At 46.2% G+C, this 18,064-nt stretch overlaps 1 protein-coding gene across 1 annotated transcript in view; it reads left to right on the forward strand.

Annotated features, from left to right (window-relative positions):
• SHOC1 (shortage in chiasmata 1) overlaps window positions 1–18,064 on the forward strand; it is a 1,878,679-nt gene that overhangs the window by 1,618,771 nt on the left and 241,844 nt on the right. Inside the window, exon 23 of the mRNA XM_078676649.1 lies at window positions 5,454–5,575. Coding sequence (XP_078532775.1) covers window positions 5,454–5,575 — 122 coding nt within the window. The remainder of the gene's footprint in view (window positions 1–5,453; window positions 5,576–18,064) is intronic.

Genomic DNA, 18,064 nt, shown 5'->3' on the forward strand with positions numbered 1-18,064 from the left:
TTTGGACATGATTGGCATTTTCTGTCAAAACGTATACACAAAGGATGAGTTTGTTACTCTCAACACAGTTATCAACATTCTATCAGAATGTTGAAATCTACCTATGTAGGTCCTGATAGAATTTGCTGAAGGTTCTTAATATCTCCTTATGTCTCATGTGTGTGTTGTTTTTTTGAGTAGGCGATTGAGGATATGGTGTGTTGCTTTTGTTTGTGCTTTAGGTAAGAGGCTAGAATCTTCCCTGCTTTGTTTGCTTCGCAGAAATTGATTGCCTTATACTTGTTTACCCAAAGTCCTTCCCTTTCGCTCAGGATTTTGTTATACCTGTATTTCTTCTTTGTGAGTGCTGCTAAGGTGGAAATGTTCTTAGGATCTTTGATATGTGCTGTTTCTAGTCTTTTTATTTCTCCTTCCATTTGGTCCAGTTGATCTATTTGTTGCAAATGTTCCTTAAGGTGCCTTGAGCTTTGGGCGTTAATGAGTGGCAGTGTGATTGTCTGTCTAATGTATGGTCTAGCGCTAAATTGAAATCCCCTGCCATTACAAGTAGTTCGTTTTTGGGGATTACCTCCAGTCTCCTCGAGACTCCCTCCCAAAATTCCGGGTCATCCTTGTTCGGGCCATATAGGTTAACAAGATGTATTGCTTCTTCTCCTCTCTTCAGCTGCATGATTAGTATCCTCCCTGTGTCATCGTTTTGTTGGTCAACTATCTTAATGTTGGAGTTCCTAGATACCAGCATGATCACTCCCTGCTTCTTACCAGCTGCTGGGGAGCAGGCCAACTGACCAATACACCTTGCTCTTGGTCTTTCTGTGTCTTGTAGTGAGAGTCTGGTTTCCTGCAGTAGGAGAACGTCACCTTTGGTCTTCGCCAGATAGTCTGGAGTCTTTTTATTTTTAACTGGGTGATTGAGGGCCTTAACGTGGATGGAGAGGGATGCACAAGATACCTAGAAAGACTAAAGTTACCAAAGATAACAGACGAGGAAGCACGCACCTTAGGCCAGGAGATAAGCGCAACAGAAATTGAGGGGTCAGGGAAGTCTCTTAAAGACAACAAGGCCCCAGCCCCGCATGGATACACGCCACATGCTATAAAACATTTCTAGGCCTACTGAGGCCACCTTGAAGAAAGTGTTCAACCATCATGATAAGGCAGGAGCAGTGACACAGTCCATGTCGGAAGCAAATATAGGAGTCATCCCGAAAGAAGGCAAAAACACACAACTACCTCAAAACTTTAGGCCTATCTCACCAATTAATGTTGATTGTAAAATGTATGCAAAAATGCTGGCCTCAAGACTAAACATAGTACTGCCAAAGTTAATAATCAATGCGCAAGTAGGATTCCAAAGGACGCACATGTCACATGACAACACTAAACTCCTGTGTCACATACTGGAGCGAGCTGCGGCTACTGATGAGCCAGCGGTGGCGATAACATTAGACGCCGAGAAAGCTTTTGACAGAGTATCTTGGCACTTCCTTGAGCAGTGCATGCAGGCATTCATCCTGGGGGAGGCATTCACAAAAAAGGTAATGGCCCTATATAAAAACTCCAGTGCAAGGATAGTAATCAACGGAGCGGTCTCAGAACCCTTCGATCTGCAACGAGGGACAAGACAGGGCTGTCTGTTGTCACCCTCACTGTTCCTGCTGGCCCTAGAACCACTGATCAGGGATATCGCTGCCGATGATGAGATAAGGGGTTTTACCATCAATGAGGTGACGGTTAAACTTGCCGCATATGCGGACGACATCCTCATAATCACGGAGAGTCCCCAATCCTCTATTATAGCCCTAATGGAGACCATAAGAAAGTACTCCAGCCAATCTGGATACAAGCTAAACAAGGACAAATCGGAATGTAAGCCCCTTAACTTTCACACCACCAAAGAAACACTGGGGAATTCGGGCCTTGCCTGGCAGACCGGGTTCATTAAATACCTGGGGATACAATTCGGCAGGGACCACAGCAGCATGCTAGATCAGAATGAGAATCAATTAGTTGCAAAAATAAAGGGGCTCCTGGAAATGAAATGAAATGAAATGAAAAATTGCACTTATATAGCGCCTGACTACCCGGAGGCCTTGCAGCGCTTTGGCATGGAGGCATGGTCACCCAGATACATAACATGGTGGGGGAGGATAGAGACAATAAAGATGATGATCCCGCCAATGGTCAACTACTTAGCTAATATGCTTCCCCTAACATTAACAGACGATTTCCACCAAAAGATAGACAAGCTGATCAACAAATTTTTGTGGAGGGACAAGAGAGCGAGGATAAGTCAAAATAAACTGAGGCTAAACAAGAAGCTGGGAGGGCTTAACCTCGCAGACTTCAAAATGTTCCAAACTGCCCTCCTGGCAAAACAAGGGGCATAGTGGGTTCTGCCTGAACAAGTCTACACACCAGTCTGGCTCACAATTGAGAGGAGTCTGCTAGACAACCTTGAGCCCATAACCCTCCTCACAGCCAACAATCAACAAACCCAATACTCAAAAACGCACGTAATGCCCTGCTCAAGTTAGACCAGTAAATGGATGTTAGCATTAAGAATACGAGATGGGAATCACTATATGGGAACAGGAAGATAAAGTACAAGGGAAAATCATTATCCATAGACACATGGAAAAGAATGGGCATCTCCTACCCAGGCCAGCTGGATGATGGGGATAACCCGTCCACCTTTAATATGCTAAGAGCTAAGCTTAACCTCCCTGACCTAGAATTCTATAACTTCCTTAAGATTAGAACCGCCCTGTCAAAAGCAAAACTCAATAGCACAAACCCTCAATCATCCAATACGTGACTAACATTAACAGAACAGGACATCAGGTGTCACACCTATACCGGCTACTAGGACCCTGCTCCACAAAACTAAACAACAGAGCAACCACATACTGGGAGAATGAACTAGGGGCCACACACAGCAAAAATGAACTACACCTTTTATGGTCTTCCCCCACACAAAACAAAATCTCCCCAGTGCTAGCACAGACGAAATTCTGGCTACTACACAAGATCTACTGGATGCCAGCTCGTTTGGCGGTCTTAGGGCTCAGAGAAAACGACCTTTGCTGGAATTGTGATAAGGGGAAGGGAGACCATACACACCTAATATATCACTGTCCCAAGGTCAGAACATTTTGGGATAAGATCTTCACCTTTATAAACAAAACACTAAGATGTACACTTAAACCAGAATTCGCCTCCCTCACAACTGCATTTCTAACTACAGAGCTTGACTCGCAGCAAGACAGAGACCTATTGGACCTGCTGCTGACAGCGGCAGTAAAAATAGTTCTCATCAAATGGAAAGACACATCTAAGGCAACCTTCAAAGGTTGGCTCAACTGGGTGACATACCTGAGAGGGGCGGACACAATCGCCCTCCAGCACTCACCGTGGAAACATCCACACAGGGGCATGTGGGAGGCCCTTCACAAATACCTGAACACATATGACCCCCCTTAAGCTACACCCTCACAAAGCAAACAGCCTGAGCGCAAGATAACCCCACCCAGGGTCCAAGTCAGTATCAAGAAATAGCAAACTTCTTGTATTCTTCTTCCCCTTTTTTTCCTTCTTTCCTTCTCATACCTCCCCCTACCCTCAATGGGGCAATTGGATAAGGGGGTCAGCCTAGCACGGAAAATCTGTAATGAGAAGCCTCCAAAACAGTGACCTATGGCTGGGAACCCTGTAACGAGATTTCTACGATGACTGCATGTTGTATGTTTTATGTTGTAGGGGAAAAAAACAATACAAACATGTTGAAATTAAAAAAAAAAAGAAATCTACCTATGTAGAAAGCATCAGAAGCATCCAGGGAGCGCAGGAGGGATGGTGTTTCAAATTAGGCTCCTCCAAAACATTACTCAGAAACTAAAGGTGGACGGTATCTGTCGCGTGTCTAGTTCTAAAGCCTAACTGGTAGATGTTTAAAGGTGATACTGTTTCATGTGGGCCTGAAGCTGATGGCTTTGTAGTGGCATAAAAAAGTAGAAGGAAAATAGCAGAAGGGTAGTTTCCAGGAACATATGCCAATAAGGGATGGACCACAGCATGGTGCAAGAGTTGAGCGAAGGTCCCGTCCTGAATTAATTTGTTAAACATTTTGGTAATTAAGGGACAAAACTCAGTATTTTCTTTGGTAACAAAGTCTGAAGTGGATTTAAAGGGATGATAGAGGGCATGCTGCAATTTAGTTGTGTTGATATGCATTATTTGGACACTGGTGTTAACCTGAAAGGTGGTTAAGGTGGCAAGGAAGTACCATTTGTTAAGAACATATGCTACTTAGCAATCTCAGGTAGGGCCTCGCTTATTTTATCAACCTTTTTTGTGTAGCAGTTTGTAATGTTATCACATGGAGCTTGTGAAGGTGGACAGTGAAGTCCTATTGACTATGAAATGTATCTTTTTGAAACAAAGTCAGAGGTGAATTGGACTAGTTTGATATTTTAGCATAAAGGAAGGTTTATTCAGCCATAAGGTTAGCCTCTGGTAGAACTGATGCACCTTTTATAGTTTGTTTCTGTGGGTTTATTGGCATTTCTTTTTAATATCCTCGTTTGTGTAGGGGAACTGTGTAGAAGGTCTTTCGCACATCTTCCAATTTTAATTAGGGCTATTTTGCTGAAAGCTTCCGCTGAATGTTAATGTTTGCACTGGAAGCGCTAGTATGTAAGACTGTTATTGATGTAAGCAAAATATTATTTGAAGGGTCATCTTCAGAGTAGTTGGGCCATTCCTTCGTCATGCTGGATTCAGACTATGACAATGCCTTGTGGACAGAGCTCTTATTGGGTTTCGATAAGAAGCTTCATTGTGTTCACAACATAGCTGCTTTGATACATAGGATTAGCTCCTACCTCAAATGGCTCACAGCCATCCTCTTTGATATGCACTACTTAGAGGTGAGAATCTGATACCTCCATCAAAGTGGCCACTACAGTCCCTAACACTTTGCTGGTCCCTGTACCTCAGCATTTGCAAGCATGTTTCACTCTGCAAGTTATAGACCTTATGAGACCCCCCTGTTCACTTCAGTCCTCATAGCAGTGCCTGCATCACCTGCACAGTGCCTGCTCCAGCTACTCTAGGTGTCAGCCAGACTTGTTATGCCTAGAGTGTGGGCTTCTCTTGTGGCAAAAGACTGTGACATCAGCCACTGCAGCTCTTGGAGGTGCTTAAGATTCAGAATACTTTATTGATTGGTTTAAGTTAGGTTTCAGTTGCACACTTTCTAATGCTTTCTTGTTGTAGTTTGTCTTCTAACCTGAATCAGTCATTACAACAAAAACAATTACTTTTCTATTGTGCCTGACCATTTTCATTTTCTATGAGATGACCCAGAGTGGAAAATAGTTTTGTCTTATTTTGCCTTCATGCTACTATTTGTTAGCTTGTTGACTTGACCATATCATGATATTTCCCTCTAGAGCTTGGATGAGCTGGATGAAGAAAGGTCTGCTGATCACGTCACCCTAAGACTGGCCACACTGTCTTTGCAGTACACTTGCTGTTGGATCATCCTGTATTCAAAGGAGCAACAGAATTCGAAGTAAGCCAGCACTTGCCCACCATTGCTCCTCACTCTTAAGAAGCTATTGCTACTCTTCACCATATGACATGGTTCTTAAGTCACTTTAATGCGTTGTTGCCTTCCTCTTTTGTTTATTAATGTTATTCTTTATCATTTTACCCACTATAAAATTCTGGTGAAATAAAGTTAGAGATTGAATGACTTACAAAAGTACTAATACAAAATGTGACATTTTTTAACACTTTATTTAGCATTTTCGTTACGGTTACAATGGTGCACTGGGATCAGATGAGCAAAAAAGATACAAAACAGAGTGACAAGTATGTGCAGGCACAAATATACATTTCCCATGATGTAAACAACAATAACGTGGTGTACAGATGCCGCCCCAGAGAAAGTTCCTCAGATCTCCCACATTTTACTGTACAATCCATTACAATCACATTTTTAACTGAGGGGTAAAACAAGTACAATGATTAAGCAGCTGGTAGCTAACACCCCATCAAAAAGGTGGATTGCATCAAACGCAGTGTGTGAATTTAGCCCACTAGGGTGGAGACTATTCCATTATCTGCTTGTGTGGAAGGGGTCAGTTGCCAGGCTTGTATGTACGCTCTCAAGGGGCCCCCATATATCTTTGGGTCTGGAGGATGGGGGGAGTATCGTTGCATAAACGTCACTGTCCAACGAGGGAGTCCTCTTACCACCCCAGTGAAGAGCCACCTTCCGTTTGGCCAGAAGCAAACTAATAGCAACAAATCTGCGCATGGCCTGCGGGAACTGTATACCATATCCCAGTAGCGCAATCTCGGGCAATGGAGTCATCGCAACCTTGTCCATCTCGCTCATTTTCTCGTGCACGGCCACCCAATATTTTTGTACATTCGGACTAGTCCTAGCCAGGTGGGCAAAATTGGCATTTGGGGCGTTGCACCTGGTGCAATGATGTGATCTGTTAGGGTCTATTCTGTGGAGTCTGGCTGGGGATATGTACACTCGACGTTAAACCTTAAAGTGAAGCAATTTGTGCCTGCTGTTGAGGGATACCCTGCTGGTGACCGCACAGCAGGCGGCCCATTGTTCGTCTGAAATCGAGCTTGCCAAATCATCCTCCCAGGCTTTGCTTATTTTATCCTCATTGAGTGGTACAATAGCAGCGCACGCCTTATAGAGCTGGGATACGATGTGCACCCCTCTTTCACTGCCAATCACCGTAGTAAGCAGTGGGAAGGAAGGGGGCTCCAAAGGGTAGTCAGGATAGATAGCCCGAAGGGCAGAGCAAATTCGAGAAGGGACAAATCTGTCCATGAAGGTGGTGTCGGGAAAGAGGGCTTCATTCTCAGGATCGAAAGCCTGCCCATTGGGGAATAGGTCGCCTAGCTTTACAATGCCGAATTTGAGGCATGTCTTCTGTATCAATATTTCGCCAGTGACGGGGATCATTTTAGGATTTGGGAGCGGGAGACCTGAGGAGTAGCAGTGGAGTGTGCGTGATGCGACGCAATTGGTCCCAAGCCCAACTGGTGGTCGAGGCTGGTTGGATGTTCGTAGGGTCTCTGGGGAAACCCTTCGGTAAGATTGCCGCAAGCGTATCTGGTAAGACTAAATCTGATTCCGGCCAAAGATAAGGGATTCTGGCGTCAGGGTGGTACCATGCCTGTGCAAAACTGCACTGCGCAGCTAGGTAATATAATCGAAGGTCGGGAACCCCGAACCCGCCTCTGTCGCAGGGGAGAGTCATCACTCTCCAGCTGACCCTGGGTTGACCACCACCCCATACCAGCTTTATCAAATGGGACTGCAGAGTTAAAAATAATTTTTTAGTGAGCGGGATAGGGATGTTTTGGAATAAGTATAAAAATTTAGGCAGCAAAATCATTTTAATTATCGATACCCGAACTGCCATGGACAGTGGGAGCTGGGGCCATTTCTCATACTTGGACTCCAATCTGGCAACAGCCGTCCCATAACTATGTCGAATGATCTGTTCGTGTTGAGGTGAGTGTGAATGCCTAAATACTTGACCGAGTCAGTATTCCTTTCCAGGAGGAACTCCATGTCCCAACTGACCGTACTGGCAGTGAGCGGGAAAATTACAGATTTGCGCCAGTTGATTCCCAAGCCAGAATATGCACCAAATCGTAATATCTCCCAAATGAGAAGGTCTAAGTTAATCTGGGGTTTGCGAACATACAACACTGTGTCATCGGCATACAATGAGACTAACAGAGGGCCTGTACGAAATTGCAATCCTCTGTGTAGATGTTTTTCCTGAAAGTGTCCTATAGGGGATCCATAGCTAAAATGAACAGCAGTGGTGACAGCGGGCAGCCTTGTCTGGTGCTGCGTGACAGTGTGAATGGGGGGACAATGTGCTGTTCAGTTGAAGCCAGGCCATCGGTCGACTATATAGTAGAGCAGTGGTGGCTATGAAACCGAACGGCATTCCCATGCGCTGCATGATGGACCGAATGAAAGGCCATTCAAGGGAATCAAAAGCCTTTTCCGTGTCGAGCAGGATGGCCGCAGCAGAAGTTTCAGGGTTGATTCTATGTAGGGTATTAAACAACGTGCGTAGATTGAAAGCCGTCGAGCAGTGAGGTATGAAACCAGACTGGGCAGGGGAGATTATGGACTCCATCAGTAAGGACAAACGGCAGGCCAAAACTTTTGCCAATATTTTGTAGTCTAGGTTGAGTAATGACAATGGTCGGTAGGAGCCACACAGTAGTGGGTCCTTACCTGGCTTGGGGAGCAAAATGATGACCGCTTCTCGGAGAGTGGGAGGTAAGATTTGTAGTTCAAGGGCCTCCGCATACATGGTGAGGAGCTGGGGAATCATTAAATCTTTATAGGCCCTATAAAAATCTGCAGTGAAGCCATCAAGCCCCGGCGCGGACGAACTCCTCAATGCAGATATCGCCTCATCTATGCTTTCCACCATTATCGGGACAGCCGGGAAGTTCTGCATGAACTTTTCAAGGAACACCAGCACACCTCAGATAGATAATTCTCTTGATTCCTTGTGTTGGTGCTCAGTTTAGTGGTGTATAAAGCCTTGAAATAGGAAATGAATTCCCCTTGGATGTCCAATGGGTCAGTGAGGTGTTGCCCTAGTGTGGATCCCAATTCAGGTATGCATGCCTTGCCATAAGGGGGTCGGACCAATTTGGCCAGCAAACGGCCCGGTCGCTCGCCCTCCCATACACTCTAGCATTATTGTAATTTCCCATATAGAGTATCTCCCTCTCAGCGTTATCTCTAAAGTCTGCCAGGAGTGAGAGTCTACGTTCGTCCAGTTCAGGCCCGGGAGTCCGAAACTGTGCAGTGTCCAGTGATTCCAAGTCTCGCTCTATCCAGGCTAATGTGGCACGCAGTTTTCACAGAACTCCAGCATTTTTAGGTATGCACACCCCTCTCATGTAGGATTTAAAGCCTTCCCAAAGCATTGCTGCAGTGTCTACTGAACCAGTGTTAAGGGGGAAATAGTCTTCTATCGCCTCCAGCAGACCCTCCCAGAATACCTCATCATCGTGCGGCTGGGCAACCTCCACTGTCTTTCAAAACCCTCTGGACGTGGTATCGTCAAGGTCAATAATACTGGGGAGTGGTCTGAGTATGTTCGCTGGAGCGTCTTAACTGCTTGGCACCAGTGGACTGAATCAGGGGAAACTAACCAATAGTGCAGTCTAGTCCACGTATTATGACAGCTGGTGTAGTGTGTGAAGTCAGTGTGGAGAGGATTTAGCTTCCTACCAATGTCTATTAGGCGGAAGTGTTCGCAAAGGGATCTTAGGGCCTTCCTAGCACGTCGTTTGGGATCTGGAGCAGTAGATGTGGTGTCACACAATATATCCTGGACAATGTTAAAAACGCCCCTGACCAAAATGGGAACTGGGCCCGGCTGCGCCAGCCTGGAGAGCAGGGAATAATAAAAGTCTGGAGAATCAACATTGGGATCATATATACAGACTAAGGCTAATTTGCGACCCAACAGGGAGCCCGGGACAATGACGTATCTGCCTTTGCTGTCATGTGAAACAGAATGCAAGTGGAAAGCGAGTTGTTTGTGGATTATGGATGTGCCCCTAGCGTAGTTGCTGTAGTTAGCAACATATCTATGCATGCCCAAGCCAACGGCAAATCGGGTCTGGTCCGAGGGGGGCAGGTTTGTATCTTGCAAAAGGCCACGTCCACTCTATGCCGTATCAGATACTGTGCTACTTGTCTTTTTTTCCTGGTGTTATTCAAGCCTCGCTCATTCCAAGTAGCTAGAACAAAGTCTGAGGGTCCAGCATTATGTCCTATTTGTGTCATGGGGGAATCTGGAGCGAGGATTGAAAGAAAGTTGACCTCACGCACTCATCACAATCAGAAAACCGTACAGACAGAGAAGTCCCAGTGCAACTAAGCGTTGTCCCTCCCATACCCCCCTCCCTCCTCCCAGCCTCCCCGCCTGACCAGAGAGGCCAAAACATTATTAACGAATTACAGAGCAATAAAGAGGTTATCACTGTAATAATGAGAAGAAAACATAGGTAATACTTGTGGAATTCACACAACCATGTTAAGGTTAACACCATGTGGAGTAGTGGCAGCGCCCCAACCAACAACGCGGCAACTGACGTATAGCAATAATGAATGAAATCACGAAGTCCCTGCAGTTCTTAATACATCACATGGAGCAACACCAGAAAACTAAATCACTCAAGTCCAGCACCCGAAAAAAGTTCAAAGCTGGCATCTGAACCAGTCTGGGAGGGGGGCAGTCTGTTCTCTTCGGTAGAGTGCTTTGTTTGTATTTGTGACAGAACTCCTGCACCTCCGTGGGGTTGTCAAACACACGCGATCGTCCATTCACCTCCACACGTAATTGGGCAGGATACAGCATGCCATATTTCAGTCCTAGGTTCCTTAGGGTCGCCTTGGCTCCGGTGAATTTCCACCTGGCTTCTTGCACCATGATGGTGAAGTCTGGGTAGAAGAATAGTTTGGACCCCTGCCACAATGTTTCGCCCTGCTCCCTAGCCATCGGAGAGCCATGTCGCGGTCTCTGAAGTTCATGATCCGTGCTATTATGGGTCTAGGCGGGCATCCAGGGTTGGGTCTCGGCCCCAGCGATCTATGAGCACGTTCGACCACAAAACCAGCAGTGACGGCCTCTCTCTCAAACAGGTCAGGATCGTTTCCACCAACGTGTCCATGCGACCAGTGGCTGTAGATTCTGGTACACCTAGTATGCGCAAGTTGTTGCGACGGCTGCGCACCTCTAAGTCCTCATTCTTGACCGCAACTTCATTGAGGATGTGTTCCATTCGATCAAGTCTTTTCAAGGATTGCGCCGTCCCATCCTCTAAGTCAGAAGTGCGGGATTCCACCGCGTCCAGCCTTCGGTCGTGAGCTTATATCTTGGACCTCAGCTCCACCATATGTTTGTCCGGGTGTCGAACCATACATCTAAGGCTTGGAATCCAGCCCTCATTTCTTGTAGCAACGAGCCCAGTTGAGGAGCATCCCCTTCCGGAGCGGGAGCTTTCTGGCCACTTTCAGCCATGGAGTCGACGTGGTCTTGGGCTGCGTCAGAGATCTTTTGAAAAAGGAGAAGTCGCTGCTTAGGATTCTTGCGGGCCATTCCGCAGTCTCCACCACCGAGTGCCACGCAGACCCATATCAGCGTTAATTCCGGTCGAGGCCGCAGCTGGGTCATAGAGGCAGATGTGAGCGGGGCATGAGCCGGTGTAGATAGAAGTTGAGGACGGACAAGCTGTAAATTATTCTAAAGGCCTTCGAGATCTGGTCAAGGGCCCGGATGCTCACCACCGCGTTGCGACTGAGGCAGCGGGAGAGCAGGTATGGAGGCCTCTTAGGAAGCGAGATGTAGTGTACTGAGAGCGCTAAGCAAGCTGGTGTCTCAGTCTCTATGATGTGTTAGTTCCACGTGCGCAGCTCCCCCCATTAAATGCACACTGTTGAATTAGGCCAGCACAGGTTAGTCCAGAAGTTGCTGGCGGGTGATCAGGAGGACAGGAACCTGCAGATTGTGGCAGGATCGTCGTGGTAGCAGTTGTGGGTGGCGACAGATGTGCAGCCCCAGATCAGGGGCCCCCGCGGGCTCCAGGCGATTGTAAGGGCGCGGTAGCGAGGCCAGGAAGCTGAGCAGGGAAGAGGGAGGGGGCACCAAGCGGGCAACGGCCAAGCAGGAGCACAGTCAGGAAGAAGAGGGGGGGACTCCCGGGCGCTAGAGTGGGATTGCTCCCGCGATGGTAGCTATGGGAGCGTAGGCCCTATCCCCACGCTCCACCGCAGCCCCGCCCCACAAATGCTTAGCGCCCGAGAGGTTGGGAGGCCAATCGGACCTCCCGCCATATACGAGCACCCAGCAGATGGATAGCGTGCCGCTCACTGCCCAAAAGCGCCGCCCACCGACTCACCGCACCCAGGCTGCGTCTGCAGGCTCCTGGACGATTCTCCCGATGCTGTTTAGTCTGTCGAGCCAACATTTTGGATCACGCCAGTGCCACACAGGAACCTCTTGATACTCCACCGAATGCCCTCAATCCAAGCCAGCCGGGGGTCCAGAGGGCTCCAGATGTGTTCCGACGCATTTTAATGTTTGCCCCCGGGAAATGCAGTCCCTGGAAGCCGGGAAATCGTGTGCAGGCCACACCGTTCTATAGAGCCTCAAAGCCGAGCGATCATCTCAGTCTCCGGCTTGGCCACGCCCCCCCACAAAATGTGACATTTAGGGCCACATGTATCAACATTTGTAATAGCGATTACCTAATTGTGATTTTCTTCGAATTGCAATTAGGTAATCGCTATTACAAATGTATGAAACTCCAAGAGTTTCATATAGCGATTCATTGGGGGTTGCATATCGACGTACCTCATTAATATTAATGAGGTAGATCCCAATTTGCGACCCCTAGGATTCGCGAAAATCATGGGGATGGTGGCCTACTGGTGTCAGCAGAACACCATGTTTGGGATTGCTCTTAAATGAAGCAATATTTTCTTTTTTTTAAATGCAGCCCGTTTTCCATAAAGGAAAACGGGTTCCTTTTAGAAAAAAAATAAAAAGCTTTCTTTTCATTTTTAGGTTGAGGCTACCATCGCACTGCGTCAGCAGTGGGCGGAGCCGAAATGTTATGTTGTGTAGTATGGGGGCCTGAACACGCCCCTCTTCTCCATTGGCTGGCCTCGTAAATGCTGGCCAGCCATTGGAGGAGAGGAGCGTCACTCAGTTCAGGCCCTGCCTTGACGCGATTCAGGGGCGTTTGTCTCTCTTTTTTTAAGCCCGCCCCTTTTCTAGTGGTGGGCGTTACACCCTCCCTTTCGCTGAGGTCCCAGTCTATTTCTCCTGTAATGTACCCTTTGCTACCTCTTGTTTTTTTTCTATTCCCTTCGTCCATTCTGTTAATTTTCCCTCCTTAACAATTTGGCCATTCTCTTAATGTCTGATCGTTTGCTCCCGTCTTTTTATTTCCTTGTTATTTTCGTTCCGTTTTACAAGAGCACGCTTCCGTTGTTTGCCCTCAGCAGTTGTCCAACTCTTTGTGAATCTCTCGAAATGCAGCTATTAAAGCTCCCCCCTCTGCGCTGCATTGTGCGCGCACCTGCCCCCGCCTGGCCCTAACCCGTGGGTGCTGTGAACAGACAGCGCCGCGGACCCCGCTTTGGCGTTCATTCCATGCGGGTCATTAGTGAAACACTCATATTGGTGCACGAGCATTCACACTCATTCTACCTGAATTGTGCTTTTTCAGCCGCGACAGGGTTGGGTTGGGGGGTTGGGGGGTTGGGGTTGGGGGTGGGGGGGGTGTCTACGTGTAAAGCGTTCGCTTACAAGCTGCAGACGGAAATTAAACATGTTAAAACAAAAACGGCCCTCACCCACCGACCTAGTCGGTGGCATGCTTCATCATCGGGCCCACCACAGTGGCACCGAATGTGCCCCGGGTGTGCTGCAACGCCAGGAGACTGCGGAGCTGGTATATTGCTGCGTGTGCAGTGAAGGAGTGAGATGTGAAAGATTAAAAAGCTATACAAGCGGTCCCAGCACCCGAGGGTTAACAAGTATTTAATAAACTGGGCCTCCGTTAGCTGTTTAAAAAGGCGAATGGACAAAGTGGAGTGATTAATGATCTCCCATGTCCAGTGTGGTCTACATGTTTCTGCCAGTGCCTTTTCTATTATAAGCTGGCTTTCCTCAGGACCAAAGAGTTAAGTGAAAAGGTGCAATTAAATAATAAACTAATAAACTATATTAAGTGATTGTGTTATTTGTTGGCTATGTGTCGCGCTCGCTAAGGCGCTGTAGCTGTTAGAGGGGGATTCCCTCAAGCTTTTTCTGTTATTTCTTTGTAAAAAGCCTCATGGGTCACACCGGGCGCCGCGGAAGGACGAATAGGTCCAAGGAGGAACCTGACCGAACTACTCGGTCTCTTTCTCTGCCAGGCGACCCATGAGGCTTTTTACAAAGAAATAACAGAAAAAGCTTGAGGGAATCCCCCTCTAACAGCTACAGCGCCTTAGCGAGCGCGACACATAGCCAACAAATAACACAATCACTTAATATAGTTTATTAGTTTATTATTTAATTGCACCTTTTCACTTAACTCTTTGGTCCTGAGGAAAGCCAGCTTATAATAGAAAAGGCACTGGCAGAAACATGTAGACCACACTGGACATGGGAGATCATTAATCACTCCACTTTGTCCATTCGCCTTTTTAAACAGCTAACGGAGGCCCAGTTTATTAAATACTTGTTAACCCTCGGGTGCTGGGACAGCTTGTATAGCTTTTTAATCTTTCACATCTCACTCCTTCACTGCACACGCAGCAATATACCAGCTCCGCAGTCTCCTGGCGTTGCAGCACACCCGGGGCACATTCGGTGCCACTGTGGTGGGCCCGATGATGAAGCATGCCACCGACTAGGTCGGTGGGTGAGGGCTTTCAAAGGAAAATATTGCTTTTTTCCTTGTATTGTCTGACGTACCTGAGTCACCCTTTACCTTCCCTTTAAAGCTAGCTAGCCCCCATTGATACTTACATATAAACACAGGGGATACGGGCTAGCTTACCTAGTCCTCTCTCTCTCTTTGATCTGAATAAAACAAAAACGGCCCCATACTTTATTTGTACCACTCCAATGTTAATTTTTTTATTTTTATTTATTTATTTATTTCAGTTATCGGCTGTTTTACCAAGTTGTGGTCAGGAATGAATGGCGATAAATTGTGTTTTATATGGAAAATGGTGACTTTTGTAAACCCCCTTCCATGCCACGAGTGAGCATTGATATAAATAGTTATAAACTTGCGCTTTACGCGTTCTTTAAAAGCTTCAGCAGGTAATTCCAGATTTTAGCACCACAATCTACCACCCGATTCGTGCTACGAAAACGCAAATTCGGCAAAGAAACTGCGTGTTGGGTAATCTGTCCTTTTTATGCAAATTGGGTGGTTGTGATTAGGAAGAGTGGATGAGATCAGGCAGCGCTTCGGGCACACGTTTGTCTCTGTTAGCATTTTCTATTCTTTTTCTGTCTATATTTCTTGAGTTTATTCTGTTATTTTCTCTCCCTGCAAGTCATTTGTGGAATTTTCCTTAAATTGAATTTTTCGTTAATTGACCTTTATTTTAACGAGACAGCTCAGTGACCTGGGCAGTGGTTGCAGTGACTATCAGAGAAACTGCCTGTCGAGCCTTTTCGTCCAGTCTTGGCCGGGCCAGCTCAGCCGCTTATCCTTCTGAGGTTTAGTGCCTTACTCCCGTTGGTTCTATTATTCTTAACATTCACAGTTAAAGTGTTTAGAGGCAACTCGTTTAAAAGAGCTGAGCGCTTCGCTTTGGTAACGTTATTATGCGTTTTTAGCTGCATATTTTGGAAAAAGGTAAAATGTAAAATGCTTGTTCTGTTGAAAGTCACATGTTCACGCTTTCATTTGCCAATGTGCGGTTTATTTCCTCTTTTTCGTTTATTTCTTCTTCTTGTTTCCGCTGCCTCAATTCTGTTTTCTTTACTCTTCCCTACTGCTTATTTCTCCCTCCCCTCTTTACTTCACTTTTAATTATTATCTTCCCACTGCCTGTTTACTCTTTCCTGCTTTGTGTTTCTTGTATTTAGTGGCCTTTTGTTAATTTTCTCCTGTCTTCTGTTTATTTTAATTTCTCTTTTTTTCTTCTCTTCTATTTATCCTGCCCTTTTTTGCTTATTTTACATTATTTTCTGTGCCTTTATTGTCACGCTTACTCTTCTATTTCTTTTTTCGTTTGTTTACTTTCCACACATATTTATATTTAGTATAAACTCACGGGGCCTCATTCACAAAAAATTGGCATAGGGCAGCACCACAAGTCTTCTTGCTGCCCTGCCCCATGCCAATTTGAAAGGGCAGAAATGCACCGTATTTACAAGATAGACAGACTCCTGTCCTTTCAGCCAGCGCCAGGCTCGAGGAAGAGTCAGTCGCCTTCCCGCACAAAAACAATCCATGGAGGATGAGGCACTCATGGAAAGAGGAGAAAACAAGGAGAAATTAAAACATTTCTCCTCGTTACGCCTGCTCTGGGGAGGCGTTAGGTTTTGGCACTGCACTACTAGGTTTACGTGACTTTGTAAATCTGAGGAAACATGAAAATCCATGGGTGTTGTAACTTCCACATCAAAGCCCGATAGAACACCTCCTTGACACAGAGTAAGGCAACGCACCGCAGGGTGGCCTGCCTTCACCTCATAGGAATGATTGAGAGGCCAGCGCCACCGCAGCGTAAAAAAAAAGTGATGCTCTGGCGGCACAGGCCTCTTGTAAATAAGCCCCATGGTGTGCCTCTGAGCACAGATCGTATATGGGACAGCTTGAACCACATACTTTGGCCGCAGCACTTTACAGACACGTGTAATCCTGGATATATTGTCCCTGTCCAGATGCGTGTGTGTTTGCTCCATGCAGCCAGGGTGCTTGTGCGGTGCAGTTGCTACCTCAGACTATTTTAATAGTAAATCATTTGTCCCGATGCTTTGCGCCTCTTTGCACCAGAGGTACATCCATCCCAAATTGCAAATCAGTATCATGTAAAAATGTCCAAACAAACCCCGAAGAGTGCTGTTTAGTGTCGATCCAGTCCCCAGTGACACATGCTCCCCCCATCATCCCCTGGTTCTGTAATCCAGTCTCAGCCGGTTTCCGGCCCCCACTGCTCTGTGTCTAACATCTGGTGATTGACTCCTGCTGCAATACAATTTGCCCTGTACAGTGTCTTGCTGCTTCTAGAAAAATAATATCATGAGCAATGCCAATAGCTCTAACTTTAACAATGCCGAGACCATTGCATTGTAAATGCTTGTTTAAGAGTAGGCAAAGGTAGGACCACTACCTGCTCTTAAACAAAGTTTTTGCATACATTCACAAAGTGAGTCCCTTGGGGTAAAATGCAAATGTTTTACAGCTGCATTTCGGTCACAAAACATTCCTACATACCGATGCGATTCAGTATTAGGAAGGGACAACCTAAACACACCCCTTCCTAATAGCCAATCTCTAACCCATTTTGATATTTGATAAAAGGTTACTGAATTGCAAAATAGGGTTTGGTACATTGGGATAGCGTTTTTTTCCGGTTGCAAACGGCCCGATTCGTGACCTTAGAAGGTACATACATGTGCCCTTAGAGGCTTTTCAAAACGTTTGCCACTGTGCCTGCTTGAATAGACCATTGTAGCTTTATAGTGTATGCTATACACTACTTGCCACATAACAGTCTGCTAAATGGTTTTCAGAACTGACCACACCATGTGGAACAAGTGGCCACATGTATGATGGTAGCATTTTACGAGTCCCTAATTGTGACTTTTCCAACTCTCAATTAGAAACTCTGAAGCACTGTTTGCCATTCCCAATAGGGGTTGCCATTCACCTGCCTCGTCAATATTCATGAGGCTGATTGCAATTTGCGACCTATTAGGAATGGCCTGTAATCACAGTAATGGTGGCCTGCTGGGGTCAGCAAGCCACCATGTCTGTGATTTCTTGTTAAATAAAACATTTTTTTTATTGAAATGCATCGAAATGGGATGATTCTCAAAAATAAAAATGAAAAGCTACCCTTTCTTTTTTTAATAGCCAGTGGTTTATGGGACCACCGTCGGCTCTTAAAAAAATTTGGCGCCCACATTCATGAGGGTGAAAGGGTCCCTGCCAATGGATTACCACCTCCTTCACGAAGTCGGTAAAATATGAATGTTTTGCGACTGCATTTCAGGTGGAAAGCATTCATACATGCCTCTACGACTCACTATTAGGAAGGGGTGCCCTTGGCACACCCCGTCCTAATCCAGACATGCAAACCCTATTTTGTGAGTCAGCAATAGATTACAGACTCCAAAATAGGGTTAGTACATGCTAGAAACCGTTTTAGCGTCGCAAACTGACAGATTCTCCTTTTGTGACACTAAAAATGGTCATACATGTGACCCTAGAGGTCTATATAGGAGTTAGCCCA

This window comes from Lissotriton helveticus, chromosome 2_1 (assembly GCF_964261635.1).
Source record: "Lissotriton helveticus chromosome 2_1, aLisHel1.1, whole genome shotgun sequence".
NCBI lineage: Eukaryota > Metazoa > Chordata > Amphibia > Caudata > Salamandridae > Lissotriton > Lissotriton helveticus.